Source organism: Plecotus auritus (assembly GCF_963455305.1).
Source record: "Plecotus auritus genome assembly, chromosome: 5".
NCBI lineage: Eukaryota > Metazoa > Chordata > Mammalia > Chiroptera > Vespertilionidae > Plecotus > Plecotus auritus.
Genome location: NC_137776.1, coordinates 105337936 through 105356388, shown reverse-complemented (window position 1 = coordinate 105356388; position 18453 = coordinate 105337936). Strand labels below are relative to the sequence as shown.

Below are 18453 nucleotides of genomic sequence, written 5' to 3'. Positions count from 1 at the left end.
CGCCTGCAGGCAGGCAGGCAGCCTGGTGTGATGAACCAAACACAAAGGAAAGGCAGCTCAGCTCCTTCAGGACTGTGATGTCCTCCTCCCGGCACACTCAGTCCACAGTCCCCAGGCTCCCATAGGCGCCCCGGGCAAGGCACCCCACCATGACCTGCCAGCTGCTCTCAAACTGGAGGCCCTGCCTGGCCAGGGGGAAAGCCACCTCCTTTCCTTCCTGAAATCAGGTGCGAGGAATTGGGGGAGGGGGGGAAGCAGGCTGCACCGCACCCTTAAGCCACGACTCTGGCTGCCATTTTCTTTCTGGGGAGGCCACGGCCAGCCACGTGCCGGGAGGCTGAGCCGCAGGTGCCAGGCCTGCAGGTGGCCCCGCGAGGCCTTGGCCTGTCTCTGACGACTGAGCTCACCTGAAAGAACCAGCAGGGAAAGCTGGTTTCTTCAAAAATCCAACACACGATGTTTTATTCAATTAAAAAAGAATGGGCTGAGAGAAAAATTCCCAAGTTTACTTTTCACTAATTTTATTTAGATATGATCAATTTCACTTAGAATATCTATCCATTCATTTTTCAATGTGAGATGCATGTGTGTGTGCATGCGTGTATGATCCCTTAGAAACTTTACTTGTATAACTTCGCATTTTGGGTATATAGAAATCAATTTATTTTCATATTGCAGCACAGTAGACTTACAATCAACATTATCCCTGGAGTGCAGTATATACATTATTCACAAAAAAAACTAAGAACAGAAAGGTTCATATGCAGGAAATATCGTAAAAGCCTACCTACGTTTGGATCTGTTTCGACGGGACACTAGCTTACACTCTGGCTGAGTGACATTACACAGTGGGACACGTGCACGTGGGCCGCCTCCAGGGGCGCCTCCGGCTCGCTGCTCCTCGCTCGGGCCACGGTGATGAAGCGCTGAGCCATTCCCAGAAGCACATGTTGCACTGGCACTTCCCAGGCCGCTGTCTGTCTACTCCCCCTTATAGCGAGGGGACCTTTTCTCCTTAAAAGCCAGAAGCCCTTCGAGTCTGTCCTTCGTTGGAATGGTCTAAGAGTAACAAAATGGTACGTTATGTGCACCAAAACGTAAACACTGAGAAAGCAGTTTTGACAAGTTTTATCTAAGAAAACGAATTAGAACACAATCTAAATTTTGAAATCTAGTAGTCATTTGAACAATCCTAATTATGTGGCCAAATTTATTATTCTAATTCCAACTATGGTTTTTCTCCATTTCAAATATACTTTAAAAATTAATAGGCTTTATTTTTTAGACAATTTTAGGTTAGGTTCACACAAAAAATTGAGCCAAAGTTCAGAGTTCCATAGACTCCCTCAGGACCCCAACCATCTCCTCTAGTATTAACACCTTGCCTGACTGTGGCACATTTGTTACAACTGATGAAACCAACACCCATATATTATTACTAACTGAAGCCCAGAGTTTGCATTAGGGCTCACCCAGTGGCATCTTTCACGGACTCTGACAAATGTGTGTGCGGATCCACCATTGCAGTTTCCTACAGAAACATTCCCACTTTAAACATTCATCCCTGCCCGACCCCACTGCCTCTCCCAGAATGGCACGGAGTTGAAATGATGTAGTATGCAGCCTTTTGATTGAAGTCCTGCACTTAGCAATATGCAAAAAGCAATATGCCACAGAAAGGCAGGGTAAGTCATTTCCGGTTATCGTGGGCTAATACGCCACTGTCAGGGCTGGGGGCGGGGAGGCATAATCTATCCATCACGTCCCGAAGGCCGTCTGGGCATTATAAATAAAGCTGCCCTGAACATGGTGCAGGCTTTGTGGGGACCTAAGTCTCAGCTTGCCTGCTTAAACACATTCTGCTGGACCACAGGGTCAGACTGCTTAACTTTGTAAGAAATGGCCAAATCATAGCTCATTTTTACTTATATTTCTTAATGACATATGATATTGAGGATCTTTTCATCTGCTCAGTTGCTGTCTGTACATCTACTCTGGTGAGGTCTCTGTTCAGATCTCTTACCCACCTTTCAATGGGTTATTTTCTTGTTGCTGAGTTTTAAGTTCTTTGCATGTTTAGACACACATCCTTCATAACTGTTTTGCAAAGATTTCCCCCCCAGACTGCAGCTTGTCTTTTCATTTTCTTCACTGTGTCTTTGCAGAGTATTCATTTTAATAAAGTCAAACATGATTTTTTCCTCTCATTTTTATACTTCTGGTGGTATATCTAAAAAGTCACTGCCAAATTCAAAGTCACCTAGATGTTCTGTTATCTTCAAGAGGTTTTATAGTTATTCATTTTAAAGTCTACGGCCCATTCTGAGTTAATGTTTACGAAGGGTGTAAGGCCAGCGTCTAGATTCATTGTTTTGTAAGCTGAATGTCCAGATGCCTTAGGACTATTTGCTTTCAAGACTATCTTCTCTGTGTAGAATTGCCTTTGTTTACGTGTCAAAGATCAGCTGACTATATTTGTGTGAGTCTACTTCTGGGTTCCCCATTCTGTCCCAGAGATCCATTTGTCTGTCTTTTGGCTACTACCACACTATCTTGATTGCTGTAGCTTTATAGTTAGTATTGAAGTTGGGTAGTGTCAGTCTTCAAACTTTGTTCTTCTTCAATCTTGTGTTGCCTAACCTGGGTCTTTGGACTTTTCATATAAACTTTAGAAACAGTTTGCCAATATAAAGAAGTAACTTGTTGGGATTTTTATTGAGATTGAATTGATATATAGGTCATGTTGTGAGGAAGTTAAATCTTTAATATTAAATCCTACTATCCATAAACATGGGCCATCTCTCCATTGACTTAGATCTTTTTTTTTAAATGTATCTTTATTGATTTCAGAGAGGAAAGGAGAGGGAGATATAGAAACATCAATGATTAGAATCATTGATCGGCTGCCTCCTGCACACCCCCACAGAGGATTAAGCCTGCAACCCAGGCATGTGCCCTGACCAGGAATGGAACTGTGATCTCCTGGTTCATAGATCAATACTCAACCACTGAGCCACGCCAGCGGGCTTACTTAGATTTTGATTTTTCACCAGTTTTGTAGTTTTCCTCCTATAGACCTTGCAAATATTTTGTTAGATTTATACCTAAGTTTTTATTTTTGTGCTAATGTAAATGATATTGTGCTTTTAATTTAAAATTCTTCGTTGCTGGTATATAGGGAAGTGACTTACTTTTGTATATATTAACCCCGTGTCATGCAATCTTGCTGTACTTCCTTATGAGTTAGTGTGATTTTTTGGTTGATTCTTTGGGATTTTCTACATAGGCAATCATGTAATATATGAATACAATTTTATTTCCTCCCTCCCATTCTGTACAACTTTCATTTCTTTTTGTCTTATTCTATTAGCTAGAACTTCTAGTAGATGCTAAAAAGAAGTGGTGAGAGGGTACATCCTTGCCCTGTTCCTGATCATCTCTCTATATATAAAAGCCTAAGCAACTGTTTGACCAGTAGCTATGACACATACTGACCACCAGGGGGCAGACGCTCAATGCACAGGCATGGAAACATGGAACAGACTGATGAATCTCAGAGGGAAGGGAGGAGGAGGGAGGGTGGGAACAGATTAACCAAAGATCTTATATGCATACTAGAGGCCTGGTGAACGGATTCGTGCACCAGTGGGGTTCCTTGGCCTGGCCTGTGGGAATCGGGCCAAAACTGGCAGTCCGACATTCCCTGAGGGGTCCCAGATTGCAAGAGTGTGCAGGCCAGGCTGAGGGATCCCTCAGGGGCACGAATCCATGCACCGGGCCTCTAGTTAAATATATTAGCAGTAGGTTTTTGTAGACATTCTTATTAAGTTGAGAAAGCTCCCTCTAATCATAATTTGCTGCGAGTTTTTAATCGTGAATGGGTGTTGGGTTTTGTCAAATTCCTTTTCCTCATCTGTTAATATAATTGTATTTCTCCTGCTTAGTCTATTGATGTGGTGGATTACATTAATTGATTTTCGAGTGCTGAATGAGCCTTGCATATCTGGTTATGGCATATAATTCTTGTTACACATTGTTGGATTTGATTTGCTAATACTTTGTTGAGAATTTTTATATCTATGTTTACCAGAAATAGAAGTCTGAAGTTTTCCTTTTTTGTAATTTCTTTGGTTTTGGTATCAAGGCAATACTGCTCGCATAGAATAAGTTTCAGAAAGTGTTCCTTCTGCTTCTATTTTCTGAAAAAGACCTGATGTAATTTCTTCCTTAAATGTCAGAAAGAATTCACCAGTGAAACCACCTGGGTCTGGTGCTTCCTATTTTGGAAGGTTAATTATTGATTTAATTTCTTTAACAAACATACTACTCAGATGATTTCTCCTTGTGTGAATTCTGGTATTTTGTGTATTTCAAGGAATTGGTCCATTTTATCTAGGTTATCAAATTTTTGGGCAAAGAGCTGTTGATAGTATTCCTTTATTCTCCTTAGTGTCCATGGAATCTGTAGTGATGGACCTTCTTGCATTTCTGATGTTGGTAATTTTTATCTTCTCTCTTTTATCCTTGGTTGCCTGGCTAGAAGTTTATCAATATTACAGAGTTTTACAAAGAACCAACTTTTGTTTTGTTTTTTTATCTTTTTCTACTGCTTTTCTATTTTCATTGACTTCTGCTCTAAAGTTTATCTTTTCTTCTGCTTAGTTTACATTTAACTTGCTCTTAATTATAAAGTGGAAAGTTATTGATTTAGATATTTCTTCTTTTCTAATATATGCATTCAGTGCTACAAATTCTCTCAAAGCAATTGCTTTCAATGCATTCGCACAAATTTTGATGAATTTCATTTTGGTTCAGTTCAGCAACATCTGAATTTCTCTTGAGACTTCTTCTTTGACACATGTGCCTTGCTTAACCTTCATTAAAGATTAGAACCCACCATTAATAAGAGGGATTTTCCACCTATATTTCTAGTTTAATTCCACTGTGGTCTGGCAGAATACTTGGTATGATTTCCGTGCCTTTACATTTGTTAAGGTGTAATTTGTGGCCAAATATGCTTTTAAGCATTTTCTTCGGCCTCAGAGGCTCTGTACTAGGCCTGTAGTGCACTGCACTCACGGCATGTGCTCACCATCAACAGGTGGTGGTTTCCACGCGCCCAGACAGAGGAACTCCACGCACGCTCCTTCCATGACAACAGTCTAATGGAGGCTGAGGCAGTTTCTAATCCTCAGGAAAGGCAGGACAAAGTGCTTTGCTACTTTAGGCGCTCTAAAACAGTCACATCTTTCAGAAAAATAGGAGGAAGGGAAGATGAACGGGAGGAAAGGAGCGGGGGACAAGGGAGAAGGGAAGGACCGTTTGTTCCTCCACAGAAAGTCTCACTAATTTGTGTACAAAACAGGATAAACTGGGTACTTGAATTAGGGCTAGGGAAGGCTGTGGATGCCAGGAAAAGCAGTGAGTCTTCAACACCTATCTTCCACAGCAGGCACCTGCTCACTGCTGCCCGCATCCCACCTTTCCGTTGCACCTGCAGTGAGGGTTCGAGTCACACCCACAAGATACAACCCGAATCAGAGAGACAGCTCTAGCACAAATGGCACTAAATTATTCTAAGAGTTTTCTGAATTATGTAGACAAGAGTCATTAGTTTGTGAGCAGAATCAACCAAAAGAGCTGGAAACAGTCAAATAGAAACAATCTGAACATTTGTGTGACTTGGGAGTGGGTGAGTGTGGAGTTGCCCAGCCTTGTGTAATTCATCTGACTTACCCCGAAGGCACTGACTGTGACTCTGTTACATACCTGAGCATAACAAGCTTCTTCTATGGCCAACCCTGTTACTAAATCGACCTGAAGTTAAAAACATAATTCATGTCAGCAGGAATTCCTTTTGAAAGCATGGGACACTCAATGTAAATTCAAATTAACACCCCTTTCCCAGAGAGCAGAGCCTTCAATGCCAAGTGGCAAATCACACAGAAGACCAGCAGGGGACTTTGGAACCTACACCTGGTTCAAGTCTGCCTCCACCACATGGGAGCTGTGTGGCCGTGGGGAGGTATTTCACCTCTCTGTGCACGAGAGAGGTGCGTCTGCACAAAGGGCTACCCATAGTTCCTACCAATCGAGGGTACTTGAGGGTGAGATGAACGAATCCAGTGAAGACTATAAAGTACCTAGATACACAGGCAGAACTCTGAGATGCTGCGGGCTCGGCTCCAGTTCACAGCAATAAAGCACATATCACAATAAAGTCACACAATTTTTTGGTTTCCCACCACATATAAAAGTTAGGTTTACACAACACTGTAGTCCATTAAGCGTGCAATAGCACTATACCTAAAAGAACAATGAATGTGCATTTCTTCATTAAAACATACTTTATTGCTAAAAATGCTAGCCATCACCTGAGCCTTCAGTGAGTGCTCATGTCTGTGCTGCTGGAGGGTCTTGCCTGGTTGTTGATGGAAATGCAATTATCTGTGAAGCGCAATAAAGTGCAATAAAATGAGGTGGTGTGTGTGTGTGTGTGTGTGTGTGTGTGTGTGTGTGTGTGTGTGTGAGAGAGAGAGAGAGAGAGAGAGAGAGAGAGTGAGAGAGAGAGAGAGAGAGAGAGAGACGGCAAGGGCATACAGCCAGGGTTACATAAGGTGTTTGCTACTAAATATTGTTACTATTATGTAAAAATTTTAAAAACCAATCAAGTACTTTGTAAATGCAAGCCCACACTAAGGCTGCCTGCCCTGCCTGGCCTGGCCTCCACTGCCGGAGCCCCACCCAGGACGGCCCAGGACACGCCTGGCTGCCTGCTTCACGTGTCTCCCTGCAGGCAGCACCCAGGAGTGCAAGTGCAGAGCCAGGCACCCCGATGCATGTTTGCTAACAAGGTGCCAGCACTGACAATGCGCAGAAGGCCCTTTGCTCTGGTTCTCCATGGACTACAGTCAGGAAGTCTATTAACTCAATGGGAAAACCACAAGCTGTGCAGCCGTCAGAGAAATCACTGAATTCTGTGATTATGATACTGAGTTAACTAACAACACCTATTTGCAGAATTAAATGAGTATTATGCTAAGTGAAATAAGCCAGTTAGAGAAAGACAAGTAGTACATGATCTCACTCATATGTGGAATCTAATGAACACAATAAACTGATGAACAAAACAGACCCAGAGACACAGAAGTATAGAACAGTCTGCGGAATCTCAGAGGGAAGGCGGGGGTCGGGGTTGGGAAGAGATTAACTAAAGAACTTGTATGCATATATGCACAGCCCATGGACACAGACAATAGTGCGGTGAAGGCCTGGGGCAGGGGTGGGGAGGTGAGTGGAGGAGGTCAATGGGGAAAAAAAAGGGACATCTGTAATATTTTCAACAATAAAGATAAATAAAAAGAACCTCAGTAGCTTTCAGTAACAGTGGCATTGAAACAGCTATATTTTAGAACATCCTATCTAATAAAAGGGTAATATGCAAATTGACCATCACTCCAACACACAAGATGGCCGCCCCCATGTGGACACAAGATGGCCGGCAGGGGAGGGCAGTTGGGGGAATCAGGCCTGCAGGGGAGGGCAGTTGGGGGCAATCAGGCCTGCAGGGGAGGGCAGTTGGGGGGGACCAGGCCTGTAGGGCAGGGCAGTTGAGGGGGAATCAGGCCTGCAGGGGAGGGCATTTGGGAGTGACCAGGCCTGCAGAGGAGGGCAGTTGGGGGGACCAGGCCTTCAGGGGAGGGCAGTTGGGAGGAACAAGGCCTGAAAGGGAGGGCAGTTGGGAGGGACCAGGCCTGCAGGAGAGGGCAATTAGGGGCGACCAGGCTGGCAAGGGAGGGCAGTTAGGGGTGACCAGGCCTGCAGGGGAGGGCAGTTAGGGGCAAACAGGCTGGCAAGGGAGGGCAGTTAGGGGTGACCAGGCCTGCAGGGGAGGGCAGTTAGGGGCAAACAGGCTGGCAGGGGAGTGGTTAGGGGTGATCAGGCTGGCAGGCAGAAGCAGTTAGGGGCAATCAGGAAGGCAGGCAGGCGAGCGGTTGGGAGCCAGCAGTCCTGAATTGTGAGAAGTATGGCCAATGGGATTGGGCCTAAACGGGAAGTTGGGCATCCCTCGAGGGATCCCAGATTGGAGACGGTGCAGGCTGGGCTGAGGGACACCGCCCCCAACCCCGGTGCACTAATTTAGTGCACCGGGCCTCTAGTTAAAATATAATGTAGAAGTCTAAACATGGTTCATTTAAATTAAATCTCCATTACCTACTCCAACAACAAACTCAACCATTAAGAAACTTACCTCCATCCCCTGATTAATTGCTAATTTTGCCACTCGCATTGCAACAGGTCCCTAAAATTAAAATAAAAAAACAGATTTAATCACTATCATGCTAATTATGCTGTACATCTCAGCAGAATTCAAAGGTTCCCATGGCTGGGTCCGAGGCCTGGAGGCAGCCATGGCTGTTCAGATGCAGCTGATGGACAGAAGTCTCTCTAGGAGCCATGTGAGGCCTTAAGCAGGAAGCGGAACAGCTCCCCTCCGCGTACGCTGCAGACTCTGCAGGACGCAGCTGGCAGGCTGTGTGCTGGGAGGTCGCACAGGACTTACCTTTCTTCACCAAATCTCCCTGGAAGTTAAGAAAAAAGGAAAGAAGACAGCGTGTTGGGCAGGACACCACACCCGCTGGAGTGTGACAGGGTCCTCAGCATCCTCAGACATCCATCCCCATGGGGGTAGTGTGGTGTTTCAGATACGGGCTGTCTCCTCCAAGGGCCTGGAGAACTAACCACAATGGTGACCATAGGGCCCCAGCCAGGGCACAAAGTCCCAGGAAGTCCCTTGGATGTGAGGGTCACTGAGGAAGAACTGGGTGTCTGTCTCCTGGGAAAAGGAAAGCGGGTCCTGTCCCCAGAGCCCAGGCCCTGAGATGGGAGCTGGTTATCCACCCACAGGTGAGTCCCCAGAAACTGCTCGTGTGCCACGCTTTAGAACTCAGTGGCCTCCTTTGCAATGTCTTTTGAGTGACAATGAAAGGTAGGCTTCAAATAACAGGGACAGCAAAGGACCCCAGGGCGTGCGGGGCCCTGGACCAAGTCTGTCTGGAAGAGGCTCTCCTACTCCTCCTACTCAGATCCCTGGAGGCACTCGCCAGCCCGCCTTGTCTCCTCCCGAGTCTCCTGCTTCAAATGTCTCAGGAGGCCTCATCTCAGAGTCTCAGAACCCTCCCAGCAGGATCTGCACCCTGGTGTGCACTCAGCAGTGCCCTTTCAGAAACCATCAGCTCCTCTCACTGAGAATGTCCACCCCTTTACCAGCAGGCGGCCCTGGCCTGGGAGCGGGCACACTTCCCTATCTCAGGAGTCCCTGGCTCCGTGGCGTGGCGCTCAGGCCTCGGGCTGGGCCCAGCTGCTGTCCAGCATGCTCCCAGGGCCGCCAGGCTCTGCCGCAGCCACACCCTGGCCAGCAAGGCTCAGGGAACTGGAAAGGCTTAGATACCAGCTGGTTTGCTTAGCTGCTCTCCCAGAATACTAAACCAATGCCTCTCCATCCAGGTGAGCCTTTTTCTCAGACAGGAAAATGGAGTGACATCCAATACAGAAGTCACCTGGAAATGCTAAGTTCAGAGAAGCTTCCAGTTATTTGGAAGAGTCACTGTTCAGTGACAAAGACCATAAAGTAAAGATGATCCCTCCGATGGCTGTGTAACCTCTCAATCTCTGTCACAGTTAGCCATCTGCTGACGTCACTGGGCATCATCCTGACACAGGAGTTCGCTTCTGCCTCGTGTTCTCAGAGGCTGGTCCCCAGGCGCCACGGGAAGCCAGCGGTGCTCCCATGTGGAGCGGTTGTGGGGAAGGGGGTTGCACAGGGGGAGCTGAGGAGAGTGACGGCACCAACACCCCAAGGGTCTCGGAGACGGACACGTTCTGGAGCGAGGACCCGGGACCGCAGGATGGAGCTCTGGAGTAGAGCTGAACCCCGTCCAGTGGGAGCATCTGTCAGGACAGGGACCAGGCCTTAGCCTGGCTCAAGGCCCCCTGGTTTCACCTGACGAGTGGGCCATGAAGGTGTGAGCCAGGGGGAGTCAGCTAACCAATATTTAAACTATGACTTCTGACACCTGAACCTTTAACCCTGACATTTCCCTAACATTTTCAAGAAATATAATTACTGAAGTTACAGTGAGAGTCTTTTTTTATTTACAATAACAGTCTTTTCTATTTGCTCTCTCTCCATCGATTCAGAGTGTAAGGCTCTGTTGCCTTCCATGGGGAATGGATTATATGAGGGCCCTGCTCTGAGAGAGCTTAAAGCTCACTCGCTAATCCAGGAGGACTGAAACAGTACCAGCACCAGCCCCTGACAGCCCCGAGGACAGGTGTGTCACCTCTGACAGCCCCGGGGACAGGTGTGTCATCTCTGACAGCCCCAAGAACAGGTGTGTCACCCCTGATAGCCCCGGGGACAGGTGTGTTACCTCTGACAGCCCCGGGACAGGTGGGTCACCTCTGATAGCTCCGGGGACAGGTGTGTCACCCCTGACAGCCCTGGGGACAGGTGTGTCACAGCAGACCTGGCCTTTGTCTGACAGCAAAGGATTCCAGGAACACCTTCTGAAACTGGAAGCAAAGCTCCCAACAAATGTGAGGGATTCTGGAAAGGGATACAACGAGATTCCCAAGGAACCCGTGACCCCAAATAGATTGAGTGCTGTTTGCAGTAGGTGACTCAGTTCACGAGGAAGTTTTGACTCCAGAAATAGGTAGGGGTGTAACACCTGATGCTCCCTGGGGATAAAGAGGAGTCACTAACTGTTTACAACAAAACCCTCTAGGCTGGGAAGATCTGGCACAAGGCGAACGTGTCTGTGACACACCTCACAGTGGGCAGCGTAGCCTCGGCCCCCTCCAACTACAGGTTAGCTCTGCGCTACCGATGCTAACCCAGTAGAGCAACTAGTTCTAGCTCTGTGGCTGCTGATGCTAACCCAGTACAGCAACTAGTTCTAGCTCTGTGGCTGCCGATGCTAACCCAGTACAGCAACTAGTTCCAGCTCTGTGGCTGCCGATGCTAACCCAGTGCAGCAACTAGTTCCAGCTCTGTGGCTGCCGATGCTAACCCAGTACAGCAACTAGTTCTAGCTCTGTGGCTGCCGATGCTAACCCAGTGCAGCAACTAGTTCTAGCTCTGTGGCTGCCGATGCTAACCCAGTGCAGCAACTAGTTCTAGCTCTGTGGCTGCCGATGCTAACCCAGTGCAGCAACTAGTTCTAGCTCTGTGGCTGCCGATGCTAACCCAGTGCAGCAACTAGTTCTAGCTCTGTGGCTGCCGATGCTAACCCAGTGCAGCAACTAGTTCTAGCTCTGTGGCTGCCGATGCTAACCCAGTGCAGCAACTAGTTCTAGCTCTGCACTGCTGATGCTAACCCAGTGCAGCAACTAGTTCTAGCTCTGTGGCTGCCGATGCTAACCCAGCGCAGCAACTAGTTCTAGCTCTGTGGCTGCCGATGCTAACCCAGCGTGGCAACTAGTTCTAGCTCTGTGGCTTCCGATGCTAACCCAGCGCGGCAACTAGTTCCAGCTCTGCGCTGCCGATGCTAACCCAGCACAGCAACTAGTTCCAGCTCTGCGCTGCCGATGCTAACCCAGCGCGGCAACTAGTTCCAGCTCTGTGGCTGCCGATGCTAACCCAGTGCAGCAACTAGTTCCAGCTCTGCGCTGCCGATGCTAACCCAGCGCAGCAACTAGTTCTAGCTCTGCGCTGCCGATGCTAACCCAGCGCAGCAACTAGTTCCAGCTCTGCACTGCCGATGCTAACCCAGCGCAGCAACTAGTTCTAGCTCTGAGGCTGCCATGGACTTCTCTACTTGGCAAGCAAGTCAAGGACGTTAAGGTGTGTGAAATGATCGTTGTTTCTGTTAGTTAGCTATAAAAGTTACCTAAAAAGAGGAAAAAGGAAGTAGGATGGGAGGTACCTGAGGTAAGAACTCTCTCGCCAGGTCCAAGGCCTTTCTGTAGGCAGCATCGCCCTCCTGGTTCTGCTCTAGGACGTGGCTGACCAAGCCCACTGCTTTGGCTTCTTGGCCATCAAGCACCCGTGCAGAGAAGATGAGCTCCTTGGCCAGGGACATCCCAATGGCGCGCGGCAGGCGCTGTGTCCCCCCTGTGGAGTGGAGGAGAGAGAAAATGCAGGCAATGATCTGCTACCCATTAGGTCTAACATTTCAATATTTCATTTCTTCATTTAGAAAAATAAACCAGGGCCATAAATAAGTTTGTATGTCAAAATTAGTAACTGGAAAACTAATTCAATCTCTTAATCTATCTATCTATCTATCTATCTATCTATCTATCTATCTATCTATCTATCTAGAAGCCTAAGTGACCAATAGGACCAAACAACCGGAACGATGGGAATGACCGGTCAACCAGTTGCTATGATGCACACTGACCACCATGTGGCAACTGACCACCATGTGGCAGACACTCAATGCAGGAGCTGCCCCCTGGTGGTAAGTGCGCTCCCACAGCCAACCTCCTGTGGTCAGCCAACCTCCCACGGTCACGGCCGGCCAACCTCCCACAGTCCCTCCCACTGGCCGGTCATGGGGTGATCAGGGGATCCCACCCGTGCATAAATTCATGCATTGGGTCTCTAGTTGGTTTACAAAATTAACATCAAGAAGTACTTGAGAATATTCTGTCTTTACTAAGAGACTTGGCACAGACTGCTCCTTGCAGCGCACCAGTGAACTCCCGAATGGAACCCAGTCCTCACCAGCAGGAAGCAGGTGTGCACAGGGCCAGCTCACTGCGCCTGGGCCACACACGGGGAATCGAGGACAGGCCCATTGGCTTAGGTAAAACTCATCAATTCTGAGAAATTCAGCTCATGTGCTTTTAAAGAATCATTTATAGTAAATGACATGTGAACTAATTCTAATTTAATAAACATAAAAGCAGACAGTTACTCATAAAAATGGGCTTGCTGCCGAGTTATTTTTCAGTGCAAGCACTAATTGCCTGACACTGAGGTTGGGAGCTCATTTGAGAGAAAGCGGGACAAGAGCAGGCACTATTCTTAAGAGACAAATGAAAACATGCTCAAAGTCACTGATCATCAGAGAGATGCAAATTAAAACCACAATGAGATACCACCTCACAACTACCAGAATGGCTACCATCAACAAACAACAAATGCTGGCGAGGATGTGGAAAAGAGGGAACCCTTATGCACTGCTGGTGGGAATGCAGACTGGTGCAGCCCCTGTGGAATACAGTATGGAGTTTCCTCAAAAAATTAAACATGGAACTTCCTTTTGACTCAGCGATCCCACTTCTAGGAATATATCCCAAGAAACCAGAAATACCAATCAGAAAGGATATATGCACCCCTATGTTCATAGCAGCACAATCTACAATAGCTAAGATCTGGAAATAGCCCAAGTGCCCATCAGCAGATGAGTGGATTAAAAACTGTGGTACATCTATACAATGGAATACTATGCTGCTGTAAAAAGGAAGGAACTCCTACCATTTGCAACAGCATGGATGGAGCTGGAGAGCATTATGCTAAGGGCAATAAGCCAATCAGAGAAAGAAAAATATCACAGGATTTCACTTATTTGTGGAATCTAATGAACAAAATGAACTGACCAATAAAATAAGACAAAGGGGCATGGAGCAGACTGACATACCTCGATGTGGAGTTGGGGGACAAGAAGAGATAAACCAAAGAACTTATATACTTACTAGAGGCCCAGTGCACAAAATTTGTACATGGCGGCGGGGGGGGGGGGGGGGTCCTTCAGCCCGGCCTGCACCCTCTCCAATCTTGGACCCCTTGGGAGATGTCCAACTGCCTGTTTAGACAGTCGGACAACTTTCTCACAATCCAGGATCACTGGCTCCTAACCACTCACCTGCCTGCCTGCCTAATGCCCCCAACTGCCCTCCCCTGCCAGCCTGGTCGCCCCCAATGGCCCTCCCCTGCCAGCCTGGTCGACCCCAACTGCCCTCCCCTGCTGGCCTGGTCGCCTCCAATGGCCCTCCCCTGCCAGCCTGATCGCCCCCAACAGCCCTCCCCTGCAGGCCAGTTCATCCCCAACGGCCCTCCCCTGCCGGCCTGGTCCCCCCCAACTGCCCTCCCCTGCTGGCCTGATCACCCCAACCCCCTGCCAGCCTGACCTCGCCCCTAACTACTCTCCCTTGCCACCCTGATCGCCCCTAACTGCCTCTGCCTCGGCCCCCACCACCATGGCTTTGTCGGGAAGGAAGTAGGACATCTGGAAAATGGCCGGTTGACCTGGTCTAATTAGTATATTACCCTTTTAGTAGTATAGATAGATTATATAGTCTAGAATTGCTTAAATGGGGGGGGGGGGAATAAAGCCTTTTTCAGTAGGAGGAGATGCTCTTAGCAGACAAAAATACATAATACCTATATTTGGACTGATAGCCAGTCCTATGCACTATACTGCCAAACCGGTTATTAAAAAATTGAACTACTTTCTTATACCTTACACCAAACAGCTGTTGCCCTTAAAACCCCTCCTCAGCCCCCACCTTAGGTTCTGCCTTTGCAGTTCACCCAGATTAGGTTCTGATTGGTTGGTTTCTATGCCAGTCAGCATCAAAAGCTCCACCTCCTAGGCAGCCATTAGCTCCTCTGGGAAATCCAGAATGGCCCCACCTTCACATCGGCGCCAGCCCTTCAGTCACGCCCCCAGTCTGCTCCCAGATGTATCTCTGGCCACTCTGAGAAGCGGCACCTCAGGTCTGTGCTGGTGGCAGTTTTGAATTCTCATTCCTGACCTAACCTTCTTACAGTGCGAGCTCCGTGAAGGCAAGCATTTGTCTTGTTCATTCTTAGTTCACTCATAGACTTTACCTGTGTCTATGCATCTATGCTAGCACCGCATGGTGACCAGTCAAACAGTCGTTTCAGTCATCACGGTCACTGCCTTTTTATATAGAGAGATATGCATAGCCCATGGACATGGGCAATAGAGTGGTGAAGACCTGGGTGGAGGGTTGGGGACTGGGTGGAGGGGGGTGAAAGGAGAGGAATGGCAGACATCTGTAACACTGTCAACAATGAAAATATATCCTAAACAAATATTTCAAAATTAAAAATAGATTTTTTAAAAGAGTAGGCACTATTGGTAGCTTCAATATGAAACAGGGACCCTGTTAAGATTCATCTAAACCTTGTCCTTAGAGTAGCTGCCCAGGCCCTGGTGGCCCAGAGACAAGGAATGGCTGATTGCTAAGTTTCAGAGGAGAAAAGGCACACAAGCTCAAGTGTCCGGGTTGGCCACAAAGTTTACACCTTTTTTCTGTATTATTACCAACGACAATTAAAACTGGGAAGGTGACTCCATACAAAAACCAACTTCTGCCTGACAGTGAGCCGCAGGACGCAAGGCACCTGGCGGCTGCCCGCACTCACAGCTGCTCCACCTCTAGACCTTCCAAAGGAAGGCAGTCTCTCTTCTTACCTCAATCAACATCGGCAAAATGAAAAATAAAGACCACAAGTTTCAAGAAAGCATATTCCCTTCGGGAAGTCAGGCCATCCCCACCTGTTTCCCAGCCAAAGCCTGCCTCATTGGAAGGATGCGGTTTAAGCAACCATATTAAGAACCCTGACCAATACTTAGAAAATATGGGTGTTTAGGTCCGGCCAGCATAGCTCAGTGGTTGAGCATCAATGTAAGAACCAGGAGGTCACGGTTCAATTCCCGGTCAGGGCACATGCCCTGGTTGTGGCTCGATCCCCAGTGTGAGGTGTGCAGGAGGCAGCCAATCAGTGGTGCTCTCTCATCATTGATGTTTCTATCTCTCTCCCCTTTCCTCTCTGAAATCAATAAAAATATATTTTTTAAAAAAGGAAAGAAAATATGGGTGATTAAGGCTAACATTTTCAAAAGGGATTATTTTTAAATTTTTTAAAATTTTATTGATTGATCGGCTGCCTCCTGCACACCCCCCACTTGGGATCGAGCCTGCAACCAGGGCATGTGCCCTTGACCAGAATCGAACCCCAGACCCTTCAGTCCGCAGGCTGACACTCTATCCATTGAGCCAAACCAGCTAGGGCAACAGGGATTGCTTTTTAACATGAACACAAAGAGTGCGGCTTCTGGAAAGTGCAGTCGTTATTCACTCCGTTTACACTGCCCAAGCAGTCAGAAATGGTGAGTCCATAAGTGTTTTACTCGATATGGCAGAAAATGTCTGAAAAAACGTGAAGCACTGACACATGTAAATCTAACCGTAGCAATGCTGCTGCCCAGAGCAGGAAAGACAGATCTGAGAACTTAGGGGCGAGCTGCACGGAGAAGACACTTATGGTGCTTCCAAGGATGCGGGTGAGAACAGGGGTATAAGTGATGCAACGGGAGAGCGGTGTTCACTCCTGCAGCTGCGGAACTGCCAGGAGACGCGGAATTTACGGATACAGTCAGCATGATAAGCACAGCATTAGGGAATTACTCCTCTTGGTGTTCTGTACAAAGTTTAATGTAGATTGGTCAAAATAACGTCTGTGACCCTCAATGGTCATTGTTCATGTGGCACTTTTTATTCAGCTGAAACTCAGTATTTTGCAAGTCCATAAAGCTTAAGCTCATTTATCATATCATTTTGCTTATACTAGCACATCCTCCAGGAATGAGGATTTTGTAAAAATTAACAAAAGAACAGCCATGAAACTAACACCAGGAAACAGACGCACTCCCCTGAACTGCGCGGCACACATTTCCATGCTTTTCTTAATGAACTAAATGCTGGGAGGCATGTGTCAGTGTGAGAGGCCGGTGCTTTCTGCTGAAAACAAAGCATCAGAGGACCTGGGGGAGATCCTCACCTGGGTCACCATGGATACTGCACCCAAGACGTGGCGCTGGTGGTTGACATCAGAGCCATCTACTCCGGGCTCTTCACATAAGAGGAATCACACGACATTTGTAAGGGTTATTCCACTCAGCCGGTCTTCCAGGTTCATCCAGCTCGCAGCATGCATCAGAACTGCCTTCTTCTGCAAGGCTGAATAATACTCCATCGTATGGGTATGCTACATCTTGTGTATTCATTCGCTGATGGACAGTTGGGTTGTTTCCACCTTTTGGCTATTAGGTGCAAAGCCGCTATGGATATGTGTGCACGATTGTTTGAAACCTGCTTTCAGTTCTTTGGCTTTGGCTGGATCCTGGAGGAGTTTCATGTTTACTTTTTTGAGGAACAGCCACACTGTCTTCCTTAGCAGCTGCACCATTTACATTCCCGTCAAGAGGGCACGATGCTCCGTTTTGCCATAGTAACACCCATTACTTTCTGTTGTTTTATTTTAATAGCAGCCACACTATGGTGTGAAGTGGCACCTCATTGTGGTTCTGATTTGCATTTCCCGAAAACTCCTAATGTTGCCATGTGCTTATTAGTCATTTGTATCTTCTTTTTTGGCGAAAAGTCTACTTAAGTCCTTTGCCCATTTTTAATTGTTTAATCTACTCATTCTTACTAAAGTTTTTAAGTTGTAGGAATTCTTTCTATATTCTGACTATTAATCCCTTTTCAGCTAAATAAAGGGTGGGGAATGCCCGGCCTGTCCTATAAGCTCACAAAGTCATTTGGTCTGGCCCTGCCAAGGCATTAGGGATCAGTTAATTAAATGTTTGACCAAATATTCAGGCTAATTTTTAAGTTGATAATTTTGTCTGCCCTGCAAATTATAAGTATCCAAATGGCCCTTGGCAGAGAAAGGGTTCCCCACCCCTGAGCTAAATGATCAGCAAGTATTTCCATGGGTTGCCTTTTCACTCTGACAGTGTCTGACGCAGAGAAGTTTTTATTTTGATGAAACCTAATCTATTTTTTCTTTTGTTGCCTGTGCTTTTGGTGTCATGTCCAGAAAATCATGGCCAGGTCAATGCCACTGAGCTTTCCCATCGCTTTCTTCTAAGAGTGTTGTAGCTTCCATTCTTACATTAAGGTCCTTGATCCACTTCTAGGTAATTTTTGTACATGGTGTAAAGAATGGGTCCAGCTTCATCCTTTTCCAGGTAGAATCGCCGTCTTCCCAGCCATTTTTTGAAAGGGGCTGTCTTAAGTAGTTACGCAAACACAGGCCTGAGCCGACGCCTGGCTAACGTGGTTTCTCAGGAAAACTGCCGGGCCCACCTTCCTTGCGCAGTCCGTTTGCAGAGATCGGACACTGGTCGCGGACCTGCTTTTGCGTTGGTGGAGTGAAGACAGCCGCCCCTCCGCCGCCAGGAATACACAACTTGTGATTTCAAGTATCATAAAAACGACGTGGCCTGTTCAGTTTGCCTTTCTCAGTTAATCCTGAAGGTGTGAGCCGAAACCGCAGAAATGAAGCATGTGCGGGGGATATGTTCAGGAGCAGTTCCCTAAATAGAAACTCTCAGCCAACATGCTGCCCCGGCTTGGAAGCAAACACACACCACCTTGCTAGGGAGGCGGGCTCAGTGTGGC

General features: G+C 47.2%; 1 protein-coding gene across 4 annotated transcripts in view; it reads right to left on the bottom strand.

The window, feature by feature from the left end:
- Window positions 1-496: 496 nt before the first annotated feature.
- The window catches only part of AUH (AU RNA binding methylglutaconyl-CoA hydratase), a 206920-nt gene continuing 188963 nt past the window's right edge, over window positions 497-18453 (bottom strand). For 2 of the 4 annotated variants that reach the window (XM_080669180.1, XM_080669178.1), the window contains 4 exons: window positions 11931-12118; window positions 8252-8302; window positions 5770-5817; window positions 497-1059 (listed from right to left, as the gene is read on the bottom strand). In XM_080669180.1, coding sequence (XP_080525306.1) covers window positions 982-1059; window positions 5770-5817; window positions 8252-8302; window positions 11931-12118 — 365 coding nt within the window. In that variant the 3' untranslated portion in view covers window positions 497-981. The remainder of the gene's footprint in view (window positions 1060-5769; window positions 5818-8251; window positions 8303-11930; window positions 12119-18453) is intronic. The other 2 variants (XM_080669181.1, XM_080669179.1) reach the window with 1 other exon arrangement.